The 26,267-nt window shown below is 34.2% G+C and overlaps 1 protein-coding gene across 3 annotated transcripts in view; it reads right to left on the minus strand.

Moving 5' to 3' along the window:
* Positions 1-354: 354 nt before the first annotated feature.
* The window catches only part of LOC110455975 (sodium-dependent proline transporter-like), a 28,676-nt gene continuing 2,763 nt past the window's right edge, over positions 355-26,267 (minus strand). Inside the window, exons 1-16 of one of the 3 annotated variants that reach the window (XR_002463533.1) lie at positions 20,851-21,031; positions 14,602-14,722; positions 13,592-13,723; positions 12,258-12,479; positions 11,320-11,479; positions 10,347-10,485; positions 9,670-9,804; positions 8,755-8,858; positions 7,761-7,885; positions 7,063-7,175; positions 6,202-6,333; positions 5,403-5,502; positions 4,959-5,068; positions 2,794-2,949; positions 549-2,608; positions 355-495 (exon numbers count right to left, since the gene is read on the minus strand). Coding sequence is in view for 2 of the 3 variants with exons in the window: in XM_021506462.1 (XP_021362137.1) it covers positions 2,396-2,608; positions 2,794-2,949; positions 4,959-5,068; positions 5,403-5,502; positions 6,202-6,333; positions 7,063-7,175; positions 7,761-7,885; positions 8,755-8,858; positions 9,670-9,804; positions 10,347-10,485; positions 11,320-11,479; positions 12,258-12,479; positions 13,592-13,723; positions 14,602-14,722; positions 20,851-20,961 (2,073 nt within the window). In the remaining variant the exon portion in view is untranslated. Of the gene's footprint in view, positions 2,609-2,793; positions 2,950-4,958; positions 5,069-5,402; positions 5,503-6,201; positions 6,334-7,062; positions 7,176-7,760; positions 7,886-8,754; positions 8,859-9,669; positions 9,805-10,346; positions 10,486-11,319; positions 11,480-12,257; positions 12,480-13,591; positions 13,724-14,601; positions 14,723-20,850; positions 21,032-26,267 lie in introns of those variants that run through there. The other 2 variants (XM_021506462.1, XM_021506463.1) reach the window with 2 other exon arrangements.

The following is a 26,267-nucleotide window of genomic DNA, read 5'->3' on the forward strand; positions in this document are numbered from 1 at the left end:
ATGTCACTTGTAGCATACCAAAGAACACTCGGGGAATAGGGTAAAGGAATTAAAAAGGTCCAAATGACATGTGCAATGAGCATTGGGAGTTCCATTCGGTCGGATGTAGAGTTCACTAACTGACAAAACAAATAATAAAACCGTGTTATGCACGTGTTTTAGTGAGCTTCGCAAGAGCCTGTTTCGAGTTTGGATCCCCTGGATCTTTATACGATAAATAGATACGTTTCTTATGCATCAAGGCTGTATCACTCACAGATATGGCTATAAAAACAATTTTACGAAACCAAACTTCTAAAATACTCGGTCACAGAGATCCTGAAAGAAATCAAATTTAATAATCTAACTCAAATAATGGATTATCAGATTTTATTAATAAAAATATCTGCTTATAATATACAAAGATTTTCTTACGTGCACATGATACAGTACTAACAGGAAACATGTAAGAGGAACTGTCCACGGGTATACCTACAATACTGTCCACGGGTATACCTACAATACTGTCCACGGGTACGGGTATACCTACAAACTGTCCACGGGTATACCTACAATACTGTCCACGGGTATACCTACAATACTGTCCACAGAACATTCTACAAACTAATTAAGCATAGTGCAGTCAGACCTCGTTAAATGATATCGGTAAAATTAGCTTTTAATTAGACTATATTTAGTAATGCCCTGTGCGTTTCTATGTTTTTTAGGATCCATTTCCATTGAGAAAACGAGGTCTGACTGTTATAAAAAAAATACGCAAAATTTCTATTCTACAAACTCCCTGCAGTGTGAGTTGAATTGTATAGCGGAGACCACAGTGTTACTTTGATGTATTTTCTCTAGTTAAAATATCGATCCCATTACTGCAAGTAGCTTACCCTTCGCATATATATAGATGATAGAAGACTGGCTGCAAACCATTAATTTTCACTTACAGAAAAAAACCTAGCTATCATGCACTATTAACTCATGTAACACACACAAAATGTCGTATGTATAGGATTTTACATTAAAGTTGTTTTCCATAATGTAGGATTCTATATGGCGAATTATTATCATTGTTGTCCATAGCATGGTATTCTGTCTAGATAATTACCTTTGTTATCCATTATATCAGATTGTATATGGCTATAACCGTTGCATTTCGGAGTATGACATTTTATATGGCTACTTATCTCTTATTAACATAAATGACTTTTTGCGTATTAAAATGTGTATTATATGATTAACATGGAATAGCTTTATTTTAATAAGGGAGGTTACACACTCTACTATAACGTAAATGAAACACGTGTTCATGCATTCTGACACAGTGACTTTTCCAAATTTTAACGTTAAAAGACAATTATCATAGGTAACATCAGACACTTACGAATTCACCCAAAATAAAATGTATTCTTTGCATTAAAATAAAATAAAAAATAAAGTGAATTTTGTCAGGTATACTGCAATAAAACGTATAACTTGATATGTAAAATGAACACGAGGCATTAAATTATAAAAATAACCAATAGACTAGTTACACAGTCAATGAAGAGCAAACATATCTAACATAGTTACATGAAGACGTTAGATAGGAAACAAATATAACCAGTACAACATGTGCTTTTCTATGTTACATGTAAGTTCCGAATGTACTTGAGCATATGAGAATTATATCATTATATATTACCATACTATGTAGCTGGATTTCACAGAGTAAAAAACACTCCACTCATTGGTGTGGCAATACACATGGTATATTGTATATTTCGTTTTGAAATTTGTATTTGCCAATAAAAAAACGACTTTCTTCAAAAGATAGAAATGGCGTCAAATAGGAAGCATTCGAATTGTTCTTAAACTGTCTGATAGATAGAAACATATCGTGATCGGTTCACCGTTTCGCGCCATTAACTACAGGATTTCATGTTGATGATAGGGGACACATGTGATACAGCTTCAATATGGCGTGCGTGTGTGTGTGCTGGAGCATTGTAAAGTCCACTCGAATTCTAAGGAGACACTTTATATATTCTAGGGGTAGATACATACAATACTTTTAAAATACCAGGTTTTGAAACAAATTGAATTGTTGTCTGAGTTTAGGGGAATGTGTGCCCTTTCCTTCTATATCCGTACACTACCTACTAATGGTCGCATGACACACATAAAACTGCGTGAAAAGTCAGCGGGTCGGACTAAATATCTATATAGAAAAAGGCGGTCATGCGAATATTGACTTCAAGCACAGACTCATCCTTATGAATGCAAGCTAAGTTTAATAGGGCCATGGCGTACATTCCATATTGGTGGTCTAGTACAGATGGCCAAGAGAACTTCCTGTGTTTTGTTAGCAGTCAGTTGTCGCTTGTAACTGTCATCAGCTTCCGGCGATCAGACGTTCATTACAGTATTAAAGCCGTTCCGCGTCCGGGTTCATGCCTTTGTTGTCCTGCCCAACCATGTAGAGGTTACCCTTGTCGCTGTTGTAGCCTACATTTGATGGGAAGTGGCCGTTTCCTCCAGGGACGGCTTGTAGGTTCTGAATGGGGGCATATCTTGGGCCTTTGCGGTCCTTGTCAGCGGAAGGACCCCAATGTGGTTCTGATTTGATGGCGGCACTAACCTGTAAAACGATATTGAAGATTTGCATTACTATGCCTATTAGTCAAAAATATGTATAAAGCTGGTTTATTTTTCTACGCTGCTGATCCCAAAAAAGTTATCTGCATGGTGTCATGCAAAAACATGAATGTCATGGAAAAGTTCATGAACAAATATTTACAAAACAAAAGTGTAAAATTTACTTACCCCTCCCTTCCTCACAATCTGGACTATTGCACCAATTATGATTAGCATAAGGGGCGCCAATACCATCATCCAGCCGATGGCCTCAGCAAAGGGTGGGAAAGTGTAGTCTCCCAGCACGGCGGGTGAGTAATTGATAGCCATCATGATCACGATGAACTGCAGTTGTAAAACAGTCGAAGTTATTTCATTTCTCTAATTCCAATGCAGGTACACATTCAAACACTTCCTGCTTTCAATTCATTTATTTAAACTGTGCATGTGGATAGGCGCATGTTTATTAGTGTGACATAGCGAACATACTTAGCGGAATTCAGTGTTAACCGTTTTGATACCAACCTTCCGAAACAAACAATAACTAACAAGTATACCTTTCTGATATTGATTTTTCCAAGATGTAACACATTTTTAAGGGAACTAGTACATATTTTTAGATGTCTTTAAACCTTTTTATTGGAATTGAATTTCACACTTTAGGACAAATAGCATGCATAAAAAATAGCCATACCGATAGGTAATGAACTTAACCGTAACAGCGGGGATCATTCTGATACGGGTGAACAAGAAAATACTCCATGATGATATCTTAAACATAGCATATGTTAAAGGTTATTTCTTCGTATTAAATAGAGGCTAACATTACAGTCTGCCACCTCCTGGATTTGTTTATTTACCTGCGATTAAAATTACAGTTTCAACATAATAACGGTATTCGTTGATACAGTAGGCCTGACTTAAATGCATTTTGTTTTTAGAAAATAACACCTCTGGACTATCTATGCTTGAAATTGTGTCTTACGTATTAATGAAATGTTGAAAGTTGGATTTAAATTATCACTTTAAAATATTCGAAGATGCGGGATGCATTTATACCTGATTGGTATTTTTCTATTGCCAACATATTTCCAGTTTTCATTTCCTGACGTGAGATTATAACAGTGATAAGTACAGCCTACAGTTTAAAACTAACTGTGTTTTGATTTCCTAATATCATGTCACGCTTATATCTGTTATTTTCCATGGTACTATATACATATGGTATCAAATGGATCTTTTATATATGTTATTAATACCGTTATACATTTTCTAACTAGTGAAAAAAATACTTTAATCATTAAGCTTTATGACTAATTTACATATCATGTGAAGTGCTTATACACATTTTTTTTCTATATTAATCAACTGCTGTTTATTAATTTATACAGAGGACGTGAAATGAACCTATACTTATGGAGGTCCCTTTTATGACTTTATACTCACTAGACAATGTAGCTTAACTTATTTGAATTCCTTGACCAAACACAGACAAAATACGCTTACATTTGTTCAGCTGTACGACGTGTATTGATTGGATGAATGAACCTATAGGTATTCAGCTCCATGACTGGATTGATCATTTTTGTTGATACATTCAAAATAGGGGTACATATAATATCAGACGGAGTAGGCGAAATAAGGATACATATAGTATCATACGGAGTAGGCGAAATAGGGGTACATATAATATCATACGGAGTAGGCGAAATAAGGGTACATATATCATACGGCGAAGGCGAAATAAGGGTACATATATCATACGGAGAAGGCGAAATAAGGGTACATATATCATACGGAGGAGGCGAAATAAGGATACATATAGTATCATACGGAGAAGGCGAAAAAAAGGTACATATAATATCAGACGGAGGAGGCGAAATAAGGGTACATATATCATACGGAGCAGGCGAAATAAGGGTACATATCATGTCATACGGAGAAGGCGAAAAAAAGGTACATATAATATCAGACGGAGTAGGCGAAATAAGGGTACATATCATGTCATACGGAGTAGGCGAAATAAGCACATACACATTGGGCTTTATGACGATATAAGAAGAGGTTTAAATGAGACTATACACATTGAGATTTAAGACTCTTTATAGATTGGCTGAAATAAGCACATGCTTATAGAGCTACACGCATAATAGGTGAAATAAGCACATATACGTTGAGCTAAATTACTCAATTCAGTTTAGATGATATTATTAAGATTATCGAGCTTCGATGTCGATATACAGAGTATATAAAAGTAAGGCTGCATTCATTTAGCTATATACAGAGTAGGTGAACTGACCATACGTACATGTATATAGGCCAATACTTCCTGATATCTTCTAATGTGTACTTACAAAAATGGCTAGTGGAGTAACGACGAACCACATCGTGTAGAAATAAGCCCATACAATCGGACTTTTTTTTCCCAACATCAGTTCGATATCTTGGCGGAAGTTATTGATTCCTGTTGAAATGAGATCATATATTCATCACAACAATTTACATTTCAACTAATCATTGATCATGGTAACCAAAATATTACGGTATTATTCTACATGCCGTTACTGTTAGTTACCGATGATTTAAAGAATAACTACTAACGGACGAATCGCATTAATCTAAAACTTGATGGAACTCTATTTGATGCAAGTGATACTCGTATAATTGTCTACTGATTTAGATAACAATTATACTCAACGGGTTAATTTTTTTATATTAATAAATGGTTCAATTTTATATTTTAATACTATATTTACTTATATAACGCTATAAACTAAATATGGTTACTGATGACTCACCGTATACGTAGATAATTCCTACAATTTCAACGAAGCTGACGATCATGAGATTGTAGCTACCAGAGTACCAATCAACAAGTGTGAGCAGGTATATACCTCCCTGTAATCATTGAAACAGAAATTTAAAGTCAGTTACTTTCAAATCGTCAAGATAAGATAAATAAGAATCTACAAAATCTTCGTTGCAAGAGTTATTTATTTATTTATCCTATCCAAAAGGAAAGTTGAAATAGTTGAGTTAATACTGTGCAGTACGCCTATATTAAATTAAAACACGTTGATTTTAACTTAGTATTGGTTTGATATATATGTTTTCAACAGCGTGGTATATCTCTTGTGGATCCTTTAAGTTACCAATATTTGTATCTTATCATAATGCATTAAGGTCCTTTTGTTGAGTAAAGAAAAAAAATGTATAATTGATAATAATAATAATAATAATTCGAGGTTCTTATATACCGTTTTATCACAAACTAGTTCGTAGGTCGTCTCAAAGCGGTTCGTAAATTATAATCCGTCCCAGTTATATATATAGGGCCTTTGCAACCAGCCAATATCTTTCTCAACTCCCTGGAAAGCACATTTACAGCTGAGTTTACTGGAACAAGCGGAGTAAAGTATCTTGCTCGTGCCGTGACTCGAACCCTCAACCCTTCGGTCACGAGCCCGGCGTCCTACCACTAGACTACCATGTCTCCAATATCGAATTGTATACATGCCGTAGAAATGTATTTTCAGAATGTTTCTTGAGGTGTTGGTTTTAGTGGGAAGTTGTCAGTAAGGATTATCGTCAGCTTACCTTACACGTCTGGGGTATACCCAATACGAACCCCACCATACAGCAGAAGAATGTAAAGAGCGCCTTTCTACTCCTTAGCTGCCTAGGAAACACGTCTGTGATGCCGCTGATGACTGTCTCCATCATGGCGAACTATCGAGTGAAAATATTACTTTATACACTCCATAAACAGTTATATCAATAATCGACTTTACATTTACAATGAGATCTGCATCCTTACAACAAAAGTATAATACTGTGTTTTGCACCTTTTTCGTAGAGCGATGTTTTCGTGATTTATTTTTCTCATTTTACTACGCTCCCCTAGCCGTAGCTGGTGCGAAAACAACCTTTTTATGTTATTTTTGCTGTTATGTACAAGCAATGAATAGCGTATTTTTCTATCAATTAGATTGATTAGAAAAAGAGAGGTCGTAGATCTATTGTAATAACCTATGACAAATCCTTGTATAAAGTTGTATGACTAAACCAATGTGTACGAAATCTAGGATGTGTGGCCAAAATTTTAATATGTTCTGAAGAAAAATATTTTTAAAAACTCGCAAAATAAGCCATAACTAATGTTTATGTTGAATATCGATCGAGTAATAAAAAAACGATAAAATGACAAATTGTCACAAACAATGGGTGTCATTACTATTGTTAACGTAAAACTTCGGGTACATGCTAATGATATTCAGTCGCCAATTTAAAGATCTTGCGAACATTTATTCGGTCTCAAGTAGACTAGGAATAAGAAACTGTTCGTACATGCGCAAATACAGGTTCTATCAAATATGTCATTATAACTAAGCATTCGCAAAAATAGTGAAAATAAGAAAAAGTAGATTCAATATTTTCACTGTCATGATGACAACTTACCTGGCTGTCAAGTCCGAGAGTAAACAACATGAAGAAGAAGAGGAAGGCGAATATTGGTGGACTGGGCAGTTTGGCAATGCCTTCTGGGTAGGCAATGAAGGCCAACCCTGGACCTGTGTAGCAACATAAGGTAGAGTGTTTAATTATAATATATCTAAGCCAACATAATATTGTATGTCAATGAATTAGGCGTTTTTGGTATCATTCAGCTTTAATGAATTTGTAAGTTGTACAATACGCTGTGCAAATGCAAGTGAAGTAAGACATGCCCAATAGACTTAACCTTAATATGCCTGATAACGTATCACATATGACAACAGGTATCAATCGAAATTGATGTATGAGTTATAAACAGTAGAGCACGATAATCTTCCTGTCACCATTTTTAGAACAAAATAGCCAAAATATCTCATAAAATACTAATTATATACCAGTGAAACACCTGGATTACTGCTGACTTGAATATTATGAATTAGTGGTGGCTGGATTAGCGAGGGCTTATGGTGGTTGGGTCAACAAAGGTCAAATGTAAATTGCTTTTGACGTCCTTTCTGGGGTGAAAATACCTTAAGTTATAACTATATCACTCAATGTTATATTATAAATCCGGAATAAAAGTATGTCTGATGATTGTTTGTTATGTTTTTATGTCTCCTCAGTGTTAGTCAATGTGATGTGTTTAATTATCCAATACCTACCGCTATCTGCCACCTTATCGATTGGCACGTTGGTGGTATGGGAAATGTAACCAAGTAGTGAGAAAATAGCGAAGCCAGCAAACACACTGGTACCACAGTTGATGAACGATACAATCACAGCGTCACTGAAAACAAAGGATGAATTCGGATTGTTGAATTCATTTCTATCAATGGCTTTAGTAATACTGTCTTAAAATGAAAGGTGTGAGCGATTTAACGTGGTTTATTTACCTAAACTCGTTTCATGATATTAGGACCACTTGATTGCCACTATTGCAGGAACAGGTGATAGGAAAACTGTGTTTTATCTACATTCCAACCAATTACAGAATTCGAAATCAATTTGTACATTTTCTAGAATAATCATATTACACAGACAACTAATAATCTGTTGAGTTTTATCAAATAACCAAAAGAAAATCAACCGTTGTTACTTTCCTTCTTGCTATTTCTTTTACACATTTTCTTCACGGAAAACACTTTATCGCTAGATGGTCATTTTGCCAGACGGTAATAAGATCATTCGGGCAAGCTGAATTGATTGAATTTGAGTCAGAAGTGTTGTATAATAGATTAATAAAACATCTATGAATAAAGAATCTTCTTGGTTTTTTGTTTGTTTTTGTTTTTGTTTTTTTAAGTGCCGGTGTGAAACAGCATCAAACTCCAACTTAAATCACTTATTAAACAAAACTATTTTATATAAAATGGCATGTTTACAAATATTTTCTTGGTTGCTGTTCACGTGACAGGCTGATAATAAAGTGATCCTAGAATCATAATTACATATTAATAATTGATAAAAGTATATATATTTATATATAAATGCTCTTTCAAACCTACAGTTTAATGTATTACCATCGGACAATGATTCTGAGGGTTTATATGGAGTTAAACAAATTTTCTTCCTTATATTATTCCACTGAATACATTTTGATTTGTTAGGCAAATTATAACCGTCAGTATATTAGAGTGGGACGTTTGGTTAACTTACCGCAGACAGTTGTTGTTAAACTTATTGTAACTAGCCATGGTGAGAAGACCCCCAAAGGCTGGTCCGAGCGAGTAAAATATCTGGGTGGCAGCATCCCCCCATACCTGTAACAGCAGGGATTATGATGTAGGACTGATATCATAGAAATCACAGTACTGTGTTATTGTTTGATAAAAGAGTGCGTAAAGGAGACGTGTTATCTGAAATTATTGCTTTTTAAGTTACGCGTCTCTTCTTGTTTCCTTATTTGATGAAAGTTATAAACACAATTGAGAAAACATTGCCTGAAGTAATTGAAGTTTTGTTTTAAATGTCTAAAATCCATCATGGATAATAAATGATCAATTCAACAGTCGACGATAACGCCAATAACGTCGTAGTGTTTTGAAATATATTTGGTGTTATGAAAAGAAAACAATTCTTCTAATGCGATCTGCGTATTTGGTATATGTATGACATTTTTTCTAAATGACTAATCTCCGTCGATCATCCCACATTTTTATATTAGTTGACTGGTAAGCATCATGGAGAACGTAGCACACACATAGGTGTTAGCACCTTTAAAGAATTGGTAATAGACACAGTACGAACAAAAATGAATTGCACTGCATCATGGTATAGAACTATTTTCATTCTATGTATAAACATAAAAAACAATATTTGCGCATTATTCTTTTTTTATTCCGCATGAAAAAAGAAAAAATAGATGTATATTAAACATAGATGAAAAAAATCCTTCTCTGAAACGATTATTCATATCTAAAAGTTACCTCCCTTTTGAAGATGCAAATTCCACAGAAAAAACCTCTAAATAAATAACTATTCAGATTCCCTTAACGAAACCAACAATTAATTCATTAAATATTAGATAAAAAGTGGCTAAATATTATTATGAATAAATGAAATATAGAATACCTTTGGGTTTTTCAGCAGCTCCCATTTAGGGAAGATGTAGAACTCGATTCCTTTGTAGTAGCCTGGGAGGGTGACGCCACGGATCAGCAGAATGAGGAGGACGACGTAAGGGAAGGTGGCGGTGAAATATACTACCTAGAACACGCCATTACGACATGGTTATGTCAATGTCTCATAGTCTCATATGCTATTTGAATTAAAACCAAAGTCTTCTTCTTCTCATACAATCCGACTAATTCATTTTTTGAACCACTTGAAGCTATTTATCAGCAAAGCCGTCCAATATATAAACACACTTTTTGTACAATATAGAATTCGAATACAAATGTTAATACGATAATTACATATCGGTTGATTTTGTTTTGTAAACTTGAACGTATTTCTTCTTTCTGAAGCTTGTATCAACTACGACTTATATACATATATTTCTTTTTGGAACCAGCTCTCTTTTAAGTTAATAAGTGTATAATGTATTAAAATACGCTATACAATATTCGTAAATTGAGTAGAATCCTCAACAATACACATTTATAAAAAAAATCTGTCTCAATGTCAGATTACTTCATATCAATATTTTTCATCTTGAAGGATAAATTAAGTATTTGCTTTTGACTATTTGGAAAGTAGCTCCAGTTTTGTTACTAGTTATACAATTAACTTTATTTCATTTATCTTACCTTTCCCGATGACTTGACACCTTTCATGAGACAGAAGAAGATGAAGAGCCAGCAGATAAGGAGACAGAGGACGTTTTTCAGACTCACACTTCCGATGTCTTCAAGACCGTCAGACTCGTGAACCCTCAGTACGTACCGACTGTTGATCAAGACAACAAACTTTTGTCAGTAATAAAAACAAACTGTCTCCTAATCACCAATTTGTCTAATGTAATAATATGTTGTCATCATTTTTGTTTTGATGTCCTACTGGTTTTTCTTTCTGACGACATTTTGATATCGAATATGGTTTAAATGTTAACCCTATATTACCGTATATCAAATATACATTTAAGTCGTTGAAGTGGATCTAGAGGTGCTACAATGGCAATTTTTATTCTCAACGACAATTGTAAGTGTAGAGAAATGTACATATGTATCAACACGTTGTAATACAAAAGGGACATTAATGTTGCAAATTATTTATCTTGTTTAACATCAAAAATAAATTTCCCTAATGATACTAATTAATTGTTAGTTACAAAATTTGTTTCAAAAGTAAAACAGTTATTTTTGAAAAAATGACATAGTTGATCATGACCTAGGTATCATCATGACCTAGATACCTAGGTCAACCATCCATTGGAAATCATATTCAACAAAACAGTCATCTAAAGATATGACCAATAAAATGTATGACCCCGAAATAAACCGGAAATGGGGATCACAAAAGTTATAAGACTATATGTATCTAGTATGGCTACACATGTTTGCAAATCTGATCAATTCAAGTGAAAATATTATCTTAAAAATTATTTCACGTCATGTAACGGCTTTACAATATAATCAAGCAAATATCTATTTCAGAAATATAACTCACAGTGACATGCCGTAATTATATATACTGAAGTCTACCTCCGATATTTTTTGCGTTCATAGTACATGCAAATATTAATTTCTTCAATAATAAATCCCTAAGCTTATATAAACTTACTTCCAGTATTCGCTACTAGCTGTCGCGAATTTGATATCACAGTCTTCGGTATGATCTGCTAGGACTGTGGAGTTGAGTTGTGATACAGATGTGAAGGTTTGGTTGAGTAGCGTACTTAGAGTTCCCAGTATATTAGACAGACATGTCTGGTCTTTCAGTCCTGCAATTCATATAGAGCCAGTAGGGAGGTTAGTTTATATAACAAACCTATTTTTACTACGGCAGTTGTATTCAGTTACACATTTTAGATATTATTCATATTTTCTTATATTTCAATATTTTTACATCTATGCTACAGCCTGACAGCCCAGACTCCCTATACAGACAGACATTATCATAACAAGCTCTACATTAACAACCCTTCCCTATCCTCCTACATTCTTTATAATTATAATTAACGGATAATAAGGCGTTAACTATTTTGTGATATAATGAAATTCCAGAGACTGTTTTACTTTTGATTGTGTCTCCCGCATACAGTTTGGCAGATTTATTAACATATTTGTCCATTATTTCCGGTAGTACCTGCCCTATTCAACAGCACATTTGTTTTTTTAAATGTTTTGTATCTTACTTTTTTAATGTTTTCAAAATGAAAACAAAATCATTGTAGGCTTTCTATTTGTTGATATTTGCAATGAAGATAAGGTTATTTCGAAATGTGTTGCCATATTCGTATTTTTGGCTAGGCGCGTTCAAAAATGAGAAGTTTAACTTTGATTTTAACTTCTTGGTTTAAGTTATATAAGACATATTCAAAGAGATACTGTTTAAACTCTAATCAGATTTCGACGAAGTTGTGATTAATTAAAGAAAACATCCTTTTACACTAAAATATTTTGCAATCAATGTTGTTTTTCTTACGACCATTCTTGTAACGAGGCTGGCCAAGTTACGTGAATAAATCTACAGGAACCTCTACCCTCTACATAACTTACCTAGTGTAGCGTTGACCTTCATCGTCTCATTCATAGATGAAAGGTCAGGGTACGGTTCATCCCTACACTTATCCGTGTTCCAGGCTTTTCCACATTTCTGCCATGGCAACTCGTCGTCAAGGTTGACGAAGGACACGAACATGTAATAGACGGCGTACATGATGATGACGTTGTAATACGTACACACCATGGCACTGATCAAAATCATGGCCCAGCCGATACCTGAAGGTCAAGGTCACAAAACAAGGATAATCACAAGATAAAACTGAGAACAATGAGTGTAGATGCACGTGCAAGATATCTGAAGGTTAAGATCCAACACTGAGTGTTACGGGTATAGAATGTACAAATGGTGTATATTATCAATATCATGCGTCAGCTAATATGTTTTCAAATCAAAAAGTTCGATTGCAATGTAACGATAGAGATATCTCAGTAGCAAAATTAAATCTAAGGGTAGTTTAAATAGAATGGATAATTAACTGCGGTCTATACGTATGCTAACAAACCCAAGTATGCTTTGATAATATTATACGATATGACTACCTACACTATATTAACATCATATGTTCATCTTACAGCATGATGTACTGTTCACGACATGTCAGGAAGTATATTACTACCACTATCAGTAATACTGCACTAGATACAGTAGATTTATTATGTATCCAAGGGAACTGTCTGTGAACGTCAAAGAGGAAAATGGGACACCTACATGTGGTGAAACTTTGTTTTGTAATGTTCTAATAATAGGTTATTCCTGGCTAAACTAAAGAGCGGAGTTATTGGCAACATGTCAGGTTACGATGTCTGTTTTGTGTCTACACTATTTAGCTCCGGGTAATTCACTTGTGCTTTTCATCACTGTCTGTTTTCTATGGGAGATTTTATAAAACGTTATGCAGTATGATATCTGACTGGGTGGGAAATCTCTTTAAATGCAGTTCACTTAATGGGAAACCGTCCTAATGCATCGTACGTGTAAGGTTACATGTCATTGTAGGTAATGCACACAACCACACATCACGACATAAACAAGAGAGAATAACAAGTGGCAACAAACCGTTATTCCAGCTCAAACTCGATAAAACAAGGGTACACGATATGAGCAGAAGTAATATTGATATGGTTGAGTTGTTGAGTTTTGTGGTCGGATTTTACATTCGCCATCACCATGGAAACAAACTTTGTCCATCTTCCCACCAGCTGACTTTTGTTTCATATGAAGCTGAATCTATTTCAGAGATTTTCAGGGCAGATAATATACACTTTATCAATTCATTCAATATCACTATCATATTGATCATGATTTCATTGATATAAAAAAAACTTACCCATGAAAAGTGGACTGAGTGCCCAGGCAGTAACAGGCCCCTGAGAGGAGAACTGACCCACACATAGCTCCAGGAAGAAAAGAGGTAGACCAGCCACCAACAACATGATGACATAGGGAACGAGGAAAGCACCTGTAACAAACAACGTATTACTTAGTCTAATGCACAATAAGTGTAGTCATTTCTCCTCCATTGCGGACTCATCCGTGCTATTTAAAGTCAGAAATAACAATTCACGTGTAAAGTGTTCCGAAATTTATATATTAATAGCTAAAAGGTGGAGCCTATTATGCTCATATAATGTTTCAAATTCACAACTTTAGGCTGCATCCGATCATTCATTCTAAAACTAGCGTTTCATATAAACCGTTGCAGCTACACTTTGAACAAGGTTGTGGCCAACTTCAGGGATAGACATTTCATTAGCAATGCCAACCTCCCTGTTACGTTACATAAAATCACTAAATGTAACGTTATATATAATCACTAGATATGACGTTATATATAATCACTAGATAACGTTATATCTAATCACTAGATGTAACGTTATATATAATCACTAGATGTAACGTTATATATAATCACTAGATGTAACGCTATATATAATCACTAGATAAAACGTTATATATAATCACTAGATATAACGTTATATAAAATCACTAGATGTAACGTTATATATAATCACTAGATGTAACGTTATATATAATCACTAGATATAACTTTATATATAATCACTAGATTAACGTTATATATAATAACTAGATGTAACTTTATATATTATCACTAGATGTAACGTTATATATTATCACTAGATGTAACGTTATATATAATCACTAGATATACGAAGATAGTAAACATCTACTTTAAGATTAAGTAATTTGGTGCACATAACCAGAAGTAAATATTTACAACAAAATTGTGGTTATTTCGTTCATTCAGAACTCATTAGCAAGAACCTATCTTTAACATAGTCCAATAAGCTTACAGGCTGTTATTTCTATAGTACTTACCCCCTCCGTTCCTGTAACAGAGATAGGGAAAACGCCACACATTTCCCAATCCTACTGCATATCCTATACATGACAACAGGAAGTCCAGTTTTCCTGTCCAATTCCCTCGCTCCGGCTCTTCCTTCAAATAGAAATATGTATTTGAATAAAACGTTAATAACTTATGCAACAATTCAGCCATTGTCTTTGCTTTTTGTTTTAATTCGTAGCGATATATAAACATAATACCGAAAAGCAGTAGGGAATGTGTTTTTGTTTTTGCTAGGCTGGAAAGAAAATGGTTACATTGAAAATGTTTGTCATGAGATCTGGTAAACCGTAGTTGTTTTTTATCAAAAGATAATGCCTAAATCGCAAGAGTTTGTCATGAGCCATAACAGGTTACATCGTATATTGTGCCATAAGTGACTACGGACAAACTGCAGATGCTTTTCATGAGAGACAACGGACCGTCACTGTACCAAAAATGATGTATTTTATACCATAGTATCAATGTTTGTCCATTATTTTCATAAAAAGGCATCATCTACTTTTATTTTCTATTACAAGTTGATATTTCTAGCCCGCGATTCAATAAATAGAAATACTATTAGGGTTATATAGGCTCTTTAAAAGAGCACTCTGGTGTTTTGTCTAATATCGTGGGATACACGATCAGTATAAGCAGGAAATTACACACATTTCAAATGTTTTAGACTCAAGATTTTAGAATAAGTAGGTACTGATCAAATTTCTTCTCCAAATACAGCTGATATACAGATGAATTGACATCAAAGTGTCATGTAGTGAAAAGTAAATACATAAAAAATACTTCTTTGAATCGTATGTCAATTTCCTGGCCCGTCTCCCCACCAGTGTCCCGTTTTGGGTACAGTCCCGTTTTGGGTACACTGACGTTAGACAGCGGGTAACTGTGTTTCACGAGAAACAATGGGTAAACTGTATTTGTCCTGTGAGAGAGCAGTCAATGGCTACACGGTAAAAGTTTGTCATAAGAAAAAATAGGTACACAGTTCCTGTCCTTTGAATTTCAATGTGAATTTTATTGAGGAGTTGAGTTGTTGAGTTTTTTGGTCGGATTTTACATTCGCCATTAACATGGAAACAAACTTTGTCCATCTTCCAACCTGCTGAATTTTGTTTCATATGAAGCTGAAAAGCTTTTCAGGGCTGGTAACATAAACTTTTTCAATTCCTTCAATATCACTTTCATATGCATATGTAGGTCGATAATTGGCTGCCTTTAAATACAAAGAACTGTATTGATCACGTCGATCGTATATTCCATCCCGAATCAAGGTCATTACAGACTTCTATATCAGCTGCAAACTGAATCTTTACTTGTGAATAGAGACACTATAAAAGGAAGAGGAAATCATACACAATGGTGATTGTCATGCAGATATTTGCTTGGTGAAACACTGGACATAAAAAGACAAGATAAAGTAATCACGAAAGAAAACGATGAACCAAACATAATACTGCAGAAATATATATCTACACTGTAAACGAATGACCGAAAATCTGTGATAACGTGCGTGGCATTTTCTATGTTCATCAATGTATTGTGTTCACTGATACGCATAATGATAAATAGGACATCTTCTGGATAAACAGTGGTATGAGGAGTTTGTGTACAATAACCCTCCAGTCAGTCAGTCAAGCGAGCTTCACTTTATCATGCATCCCTACCTATACAACCGGTTTACTGAATGTGTCTGACGAGTGAAGATTGAGCACATACATTAAACATAAAGGCAAATTACAACTCACCTTTTACTTATGTATTTATATACATGTTTAGTTGGGAAAACATAAGTTGAGACAATAAATTGTTGTGTTAAATAAATAGACTTCTCGAATGTTTAAACGAAAAAATAATGATCTGCTCTCATAACCTCGGGACTTACGAATACGTCTGACGAGGGTGTCTTAACCCAAGGAAAATAGTTATCATTTGTTTAACCATTTTTATTGCAGTATTGATAATTCATCTCGTCTCCACTTGCTATTGTATAGGATGGATTCATTAAACGTAGAAATTTGATTAATTTTATACAAGTAGAAATGGTCTCTTATTCAACTAAACATGTGGACGTGTACACCTGAAACCACCTCAGTTAATATAAATTATAATACCGAATAAAACATGATGACAAAACACACACGTGATTAGAATACGTGAATGTTAACTAGGAAACATACGGCCCTTTCCTCTCAAGTATTGTATATACACATGTATGTATGTGTATATACATACTGAGCGCCAGTCAGCACAGATATAGTCATATGTACTTATAGTTGATAAGCCGCGTCACAGAATTGTTATAATAAAACTTCTGTTCTTACATTCATGACTTTATTCGGGACAATACCGTTTAAATGCGCTGTCATTAATGCATCAAGTAGATTATATACACTCAACACGTTGTCAAGTGACGTTTCAGACACGTTAGATATCTCATAAAGACTTGCTGCTTTTTCAGGACAAGACAAAAACACATGTCTAGACGACGGCTACTGTGGCAATCACTTTACGCACGAACATACATGGTATAAACAAGTACCATTTCTTAATTTTCCTGTAACACGCTTATATGGCTGCAGTGTGATATAGGATAAATATGTTACTCTGGTGATTGCAGCAACAACAAAAGCGTACACAAATAAGGAAAAACAAAACACGAAACAAACATATTCAATAGATAGGTATTTGCCTAATATTACGAGGTCTTACGACTTCTTCTCTTTTCATAGTTTGCTAGGTATTTGTGAGAAAATTAGCAGTTATAAACGTTTCCTTACTATAAACTCGTGAAGGCTTTTTGCAAATCATGATTTACTTATACTTTATGCCTCCAAAGTCTCAAAACTACAAAGTCCACCACAACCTACTTCTTTGTTCTCTTCTACATGAAAATTAACTAACATAAATCATATCTACTTGATTTTAAGTATAGCATGCCCATCACTCGCTTAACACTGCTGTTATTTCTGATTTTATCGCTCGTATAAGCCAAATCCGTATGCTCCGATTGATATTAATGCTGATTAATAGTAGCAAATTGGTTCCGACAAAAGTCTGCTTTTATGACATTTCTGGTAATTGAGTCATTGAAATGCACATTTAAATACGGGTTTGTATTAGAAATAGGATATAACAGGAAAGCTTTCAGTAAACGGGCTAATGAGGAAATTATAAATCATTCTAGTAGTCTACCTGTCTTCAATATTATGTTTCAACAGTAGTTTCCTCCAAGTTGTTAAATGCATAATTTAGGTGTTTTACGCACCTGCCCCTTGACGAAACAGCTGTACGAAACAAAACACATTATTGAAAGAAATATCAATGATAATGTGTAATATTTTCTTGCTTTGGTTAAAAGAAGTTAAATCTATTTTATAAAGGTAGGTAGAATAATATCCTAATATTTGTGGAAAAACTAAATTTCTTAAAACAACTCTTATTGAAAAACAACGCTTAGTTATTTTTTACCAACAGATATGCTTGACGGAAATGTATGTTGTTTTTTTTTAAATAGACGTAATCAAAGAAACTATTACTGTCCATGTTTGTTGACATCGGGATTTATTTCGAAAACAAATTAAATTGTTTAACATGTTTTACAATATTTCGCGTCAAAACAACTAACCAGTACATATCCAAACTTCAGGATATTGAAGAAAAAAGAAAAAAGGAATGTAAGATAAAGTATTATATGGCATTTAAAATGTACCAATGTTTGAATATAAAGGTAATCTTAGTGTGTTTGACCTACCCCTCGTCAAAGCATCTAAACCAAATCCCTCTTTTGAACATCGATTGAATATTTAATGTTTGTCGCACTCCCTTGATGTTAGTTTTATGTGTTTGGCAGGTTTTAACAGGTGATGTGGACGGGGGCGATGGGAATCACAACGGGCATTATGTGTGGACATTAACAGCCGAGACTGGCACAGTCATTACTGACACCGTGTCATCTCGGCCATTATAACACACGCGCATGCGTAAACCGAGACAGTCAGTGACCAAACAATTCCGAAGGTTCTATTTGTGGCATTTAATAGCGTTCTTTACAACTCAAACAGGGGAAATGTCTCTGAGTTGGTGGAGTGTACTTAATGTGTACATGAGATATTTTGTGTCAACCTAATTGGTTCATAGTGGATTTTTTCTCTCGCTTTTTTGGGAGCAAGATATACAATATATACCAGTACGTTCTTTAATATAAACTTTATTTCATTCCAAATTAAGTTGCATTACATCACATAACATACAAAGTACAGAGGAATGGGATCCGGAAACAAGTTGAAATAACTTATATAAATCCGTTTCCGAGAATGTATCTCATTAATTTAGGGCATGATGGTATAGTTACTGAATTCTATGGAAAGAAATATAAACACTTAAAACAGTAGCTTACTTTTATACGTTCTTTATGATTACATTGCAAGATACATTATAAATCATGACATCGCACACTTAATCCGGAAATAAACATTTTGAGCTTTATTGTAATACATCGTTAATAATCTTGCTGATTCTTTAATAAATCTAAAATTAACTAAACAAGAGCAAAAGAAAAAAGAGTTTGCTAGACAAAATTATATTTTCCTATTATATATAATTATGAAGATTATGTATTGTTTATTTTCAGCATCACAAATTAATTCAACTATATGATATCCAAAAAGGTAAAATAATTGTGAATAACTACGGAATGTCTGGGGTTACAAATAACCTGCCTATCGTGTCTGTATACACCCCTTATACTGTTTGTACATTGCTGGTATTGTATTGTATTGTATTGTATTGTCTGTAGATATTGATATATATCTCACTTTTGAAACCAATGGGTCAAAAGACCCAATGTAATAAAGAACTTGAACTTGTATAACATACACATCTTATATAAATTATATAAGGAAGGCTTTACGGATTAACTCACCTGATTAACTTTTTACTTAAGTACAGGTGTGGCAAGGTACAGTTTATATTGGAGTAATACCCAAATCTATCACACACGACCAAACTCTTATTGAAACTAATTTAGTGTCCAATGAGGGGTTTCGAGATGCATGTATCTCAAGTAGGCCTTTCAGACACGTAACTTTGGTAAGCTGGTATATTGAATTACAACTAATAATTAATGTTGAAGGTGTAAAGCGTCGTGAAGTTCGTTTGAATGGGTGACATCAGCATGGCAGCTAAGATTGTATGTCTCTTAACTACAATCTCATTGTTAATGTGCTGGTGGTCGTACCGGTATATTTTTTTTCTCACGAGACGATAAACAGATGTGTTAAAATATACATCACAGAACCAACAGTGATGTCCATTTTGTATCGATATAGGTAACATGTAGGGGTTTAAAAAGGAGTTTAAAACCAGTTGTTGTCCCTTACCAATTTAGAGTTCGGTTTTGAGATTTTTATATTAATTATGTGGTACTTGTTTGAAAAATGTTGCCATGATGTCGTTTCAATTAGAATGTAACTGGTAAACAAAGCGATTTACTATTTCAAAATATAGGTACCTTCTCCATACCTTTGTTCTGTTTAACGCAGTTAAATATTTCATTTAGAAAATCAATGATTTTAGTGTGTAATTGTTCCGTGATATCTATAACTATATACAATAACTGTTAATATAAATTGTTATGTGATATTTTTAAATAGACAACAACATTTAATATGTGTCGGCGGTTCTATCATATCTTCACTTTCAGTACAGAATTCCATTAACATATCGGTAATAACGAAGGCGTCCTGCAGAAGAGGACACAAAACATCCTTACGTGAAATGTACAATACAAACAACTTAAGACAACACTACTCGAAAACAAAACATCCTTACGTAAAATGTACAATACAAACAACATAAGACAATACTACTCAAAAACAAAGCATCCTTACGTAAAATGTATAATACAAACAACTTAAGACAATACTACTCAAAAACAAAACATCCTTACGTAAAATGTACAATACAAACAACTTAAGACAACACTACTCAAAAACAAAACATCCTTACGTAAAATGTACAATACAAACAACTTAAGACAACACTACTCAAAAACAAAATACCGAACACAATGTATCCCCACTGAAAGATTACTTTTAAGATGATGCCTATTAATGTTTAACTTACGAAAAAAGTAATAAGATAGAAAATAACAGATTTTTTTTCTATTAAGAATATTGTTTCTCATCCTGAAGACATATCCTAGGCTTACAGACACGCCTTACCTCCGCCTTACCGACATCCCTGGTACTAACAGAATTGTTTTGGTCCGTTGTTGGTCTGTCTGGGTCACTCGTTGCAAAGGGTTTGCCCGTATTAGGATCTGTATCCTCCATGTTGACGAATCTCAAAGCAGATACGACAATATATCCATATATCTATATACGGGGTAAATTCAGTGTTGTGTGAACGGTTGGAACAGATTGAGTGTTCTGGTGGGATGATACCTGTACATAGGTACATGTACATATCTAACCAACAAAGGTAACCACTGCAGTATGTGAAGTTGTCTAAATATGCTAATGCAATATTTTCCAAAGAATTTATTGTACCTTTACAAATGCTTTTACATAAATATGTAAATTAAGATATCATGTACAAGTTACCTGAAAACGTTTTCATTTTTTAAAAGTAAGAGTGATTAAAATGTTATAGAGACAAATTTTAATCTGTATCGATGGAAGTATTATCGTACGTATATCTTATTCTATCTTTTTTTTTATTAAAACTTGAAAAAGTATCTTTAACTTTCTTTTTCATCGGCATTTGCTATTGTGCCCAGTCGTTATCGCATGTGTGTTGTTATTCTAAGTTTGTATGGGACTGCATCTTACCTGAGAGTAGGTTTGTATAGGACCGCATCTTGCCTGAGAGTAGGTTTGTATGGGACCACATCTTACATGAGAGTAGGTTTGTATAGGATCGCATCTTACCTGAGAGTAGGTTTGTATAGGACCGCATCTTACCTGAGAATAGGTTTGTATGGGACCGCATCTTACCTGAGAGTAGGTTTGTATGGGACCGCATCTTACCTGAGAGTAGGTTTGTATGGGACCGCATTTTACCTGAGAGTAGGTTTGTATGGGACCGCATCTCACCTGAGACTAGGTTTGTATGGGACCGCATCTTACCTGAGAGTAGGTTTGTATGGGACCGCATCTTACCTGAGAGTAGGTTTGTATGGGACCGCATCTTACCTGAGAGTAGGTTTGTATAGGACCGCATCTTACCTGAGAGACAGTATTGCGTGTTTCAATCAGATACTTTAGAATTAAAGACATCCAATGAAAGGTAATGTTTGTGTGTTATAATAATAATTTGATAACAACTGAGGAGAAGAAGGAGTAGAAGAAGAAGAAGAAAATAAAATAAACTCCACTTATAAAAGCGGGTACTTCGCACGTGTACAGAGAGATCGAATTATTCCTTTAACCTGTTCAGATAGGTTCTCGTATTACACTACAAACATCTAAATAAATTTAAGAATGCGATAGGCTCGGGTTTTATATATGGTTGGGGATCCTGACAGTCTGATAATGACCGGTTTGTTTGTTTATGATTTTTCGGGATTGAGTATTGTACGTGGAATTACAGTGAGAAAGCACCAGAAAATATTTACTCCTTCACAAACACCCATATGCCGTCGAGAAAAGACTTTTATTTTGTTTAAACAACGAGATCCAAACACAATCAGCGCCTGCGGCATCACTGCTACTTTTCACTGGTTTCAGATTTCATTAAAGGAACTCATTTACTAGTCTGCTTAATTAGTTGGAGTGACCATACACAGCATTAGTAATAAATGTCGGGGACACTCCTGTATGTCGGCGATAGCAGCAACTGTGTATAAGAAGCAGATTTACAGACACTGTGACCAGTTAGTGACCAGTTGATGACCATGTATAAAAGATTGCTTTGTTGTTGTTTACTATAAAACGCCATTAAGATGCTCGTCCGATAGAGATGGCCCTTCTTACTGGTCTGTTGGTCAGGCCGTAGATCAAGGTTAGTGAGAAAAAGAAAAGCTGTCAGTCACTAGGTTTTAAAACGATGGAGTTGTTAGCAAATAGAAATAATCCCCACAAAATCTATTTCATTTTACAGTGTACAATGCGTTCATACAAATATTGCTATTAATTTTCGCAGCTATGAAAAGAAGAGGAAACTGTAACACATAAATAAATTACTTTTGTAAAGAAGTTAACTATTTAAAAACAAATTGTCGTGGATCGTTTCTCTGTGTTATTTTCAGTAGGATGTTCTTTAAATATATCAAATGACCTAACCTGACCTTGTTTATATCCTTACTAAACGTTAATCAAACCGGAAGTTCTGTATGATATTGGGGGAGGGGTATGGGTTCTCCTGGCATATAGCAGGACACCCATTTCGGCTTCTCCATAACCCGTTTTTAGATTATTGCAAACTGATATATTATGTAAAGGCAATGATTGGAAACAATGCTACTGATTCGAAATGCTTTTGTTTAGGTTTCATCCATTTCCTTCCATTTAGCAAATGTTGATTATCTCTAATGTTGTTTTTGGCTTTTGTCTTTGGTAGATATGATTATGATTTTATATTATTACGGACTAAAAGGAGATTTGAGTTTAGTAGCTATGGTTAAGATTTGATGATCTGTATTTACTAAATATAGATTTGAGTTTGGTAAGCATTGGTAGGTTTATGATCTGTATAAAGTAGCATAACGTTTTAATTCGGTAGCTATGGTTAAAGGTTTATGATCTGTATAAAGTAGCATAACGTTTTAATTCGGTAGCTATGGTTAAAGGTTTATGATCTGTATAAAGTAGCATAACGTTTTAATTCGGTAGCTATGGTTAAAGGTTTATGATCTGTATAAAGTAGCATAACGTTTTAATTCGGTAGCTATGGTTAAAGGTTTATGATCTGTATAAAGTAGCATAACGTTTTAATTCGGTAGCTATGGTTAAAGGTTTATGATCTGTATAAAGTAGCATAACGTTTTAATTCGGTAGCTATGGTTAAAGGTTTATGATCTGTATAAAGTAGCATAACGTTTTAATTCGGTAGCTATGGTTAAAGGTTTATGATCTGTATAAAGTAGCATAACATTTTAATTCGGTAGCTATGGTTAAAGGTTTATGATCTGTATTGACTAAACTTAATTTCAGATTTCAGAATAAGATTCATCAGTGTGGTATGATTAATATATACACTCTTTGCTTGGAAAAGGAAACAGATGTTATCGAAAGCTCGCAAAATCAGTTTTCAACTACTGTAGCTATGGCTAGCATTTGATGTTCTGGACAACCAGAAAGTAGACTTGAGCTTGGTAGTATGATTAAGGTTTAAATAGATAGACTTAAATTCGATTATAATTTGGTGGTTATTGTTAGGATATGATGATCTGTGAAGACTAAAGCAGATTTGAATGGGTTAGCTATAGTTTAGATTTGAAGATTTGTATAGACTAAAAATATATTTAAGATTACTAGTTTTACCTAACATTGAATCATTTACATAAACTAAAATTATATTTGAATCTGGTATCTATGGTTATGATTTAATGATTTGTTAAGACTAAAAGTAGATTTAAGTTTAAATGCTTCAGAACAGACCAGCTGCAAATATACTCCCTGCTGAATTAATGTAGTTGGTTCAGCCTTTATCAAATTTGGTTTAGAGGTACCAAAACACCATATTCTTCTTAAATACCATATTCTCCTTTATAACTGTTTTTTAAAACATCAATCGTAACATCTGAATTGATAAATACATTAATATAAAGCCTTCTATACGAGGAGCGCTGCACGCGGTCAATATAACAGGATGAAACGAATCGTGATAAATATTCAATGCACAGAATAGGAATTAATCACTGATGATTGAAGACCCACGTGAGCAAATATTGGAATATAATTATAGAATTTATCAACGTGTGTTGTATGTCATTAGCATCACATGTATGGTGAATTAATGCAAATTAGCCGATAGCATATATGTAGATATATGCACGCATAGAGGTCCTTCATACTTTTAACTATGGATGTTTTTGCGCTGTCTATATTGCTTCTCGTATGATAATCAGGACGATGAAGAAGAGAAAAGAAGAGGAAGAAGAGGAAGAAGAAGAAGAAGAAGAAGAAGAAGAAGAAGAAGAAGAAGAAGAAGAAGAAGAAGAAGAAGAAGAAGAAGAAGAGGTTCTCACACACTGACAGACAGTTGGCCATATTATTTGTTTAATATCATCTGTCGGTTGGAAATTAGAAACATATACTGTTATTAAACTGAATGTTATAGATCTAGGTTGTTTTGTAAAACCGAACCAACATTTGTCCCATTCGTCTCAAAATCCATACCTACACTTTTACACTACAACCGAAAGAGAGTTGACAACGAATGCATTACTAGCCAGCTGAACGATTATAAACAGATTTAACAGGCGAAGACATTGGGTATATCTAATCCGTCAAGTCTCTGTGCGGGCTAAATACATTATTCATCAGTGACTTTGTGACAAATAATTAACCAAAATAAAGCTTAACACAATATAAGTACGCAAAACATGTGTTGTCTGTCGGTGTCAGTGTACACAGGTGATTACCAATCATTAAGTCACACAAATATAAACACCTTTACATGAATACTTCCTAAGGATCACCATGCACACATCAGCTATTGATGCCTCGACATATATCAATAGAGTTATGTGTACACTCGTGGTTACCAATCATTAAGTCACACAAATATAAACACCTTTACATGAATACGTCCTAAGGAACACTATGCACACATCTGCTATTATAAAGGTTAATATTCAGGTGTAAAGATGCCTCGACCTATATCAATAGAATTATGTGTACACACGTGCGCGTTATGTTAATGTTCAGTAGGTATGACGTAACTGATGTTAAGTGATAGCCTTACATTTATTGACGTTGTTTGAAGGCCTTCTCAGCCGACATTTTATTTGAGGTGTAAACAGTAATGAGTTAAGTGTAAAAGTAGGCTGGATGGAACGTGCTTTCCTGTATCGAGCACATGTACTACTAAACCACAACAGTGGAACCTTGACACAATCCTCGAAATCAAACTTTCTATCTCATAAAAGAATTCGTGGAAATCCACCGCAGTAAACAATCGATACCTTTTAAAAAGTTGACTCGCGCTTTTAACTTCTTTCAATTGCATGTTTGAAATATTGATAAGGAACTAGTTTATATGGTTTCTCAAAAAAGTTTACCTTCCTTTAGTTTATGTATAACATTAAAAAGTTACACGTTTCGTATTAGCATATTTAGATATTTATATGACGAAAAAACACTGAAATAAATAAGTCTGATCGACCTTATAGTAGATCTGATCACTTTCCTGATTTTCTATAAGTTTATCATTCTTTATTTAAAAGGTCGATTTTCTTATTCTTGTCTTAAGTCACGTTCCTAAGAATGTATTTGTTTAATGGTTTTTCCAAATAGTCATTTTGTAATATATTACAAAAGCACTGCATAGCAAAGATACGAGATATTATTTCCTCTAACAAGTATATGACATCGTTTTCGGAAATTCTCCCTCCATCTCCTGTTTAAAATCTTTCATAACTGATACACTGTATAGACATAAAGCTGTAAATGAAAACAGCTGGTATCAAAATTTC

The sequence above is a fragment of the Mizuhopecten yessoensis genome, unplaced genomic scaffold (genome assembly GCF_002113885.1).
Source record: "Mizuhopecten yessoensis strain PY_sf001 unplaced genomic scaffold, ASM211388v2 scaffold8447, whole genome shotgun sequence".
Classification (NCBI taxonomy): Eukaryota; Metazoa; Mollusca; class Bivalvia; order Pectinida; family Pectinidae; genus Mizuhopecten; species Mizuhopecten yessoensis.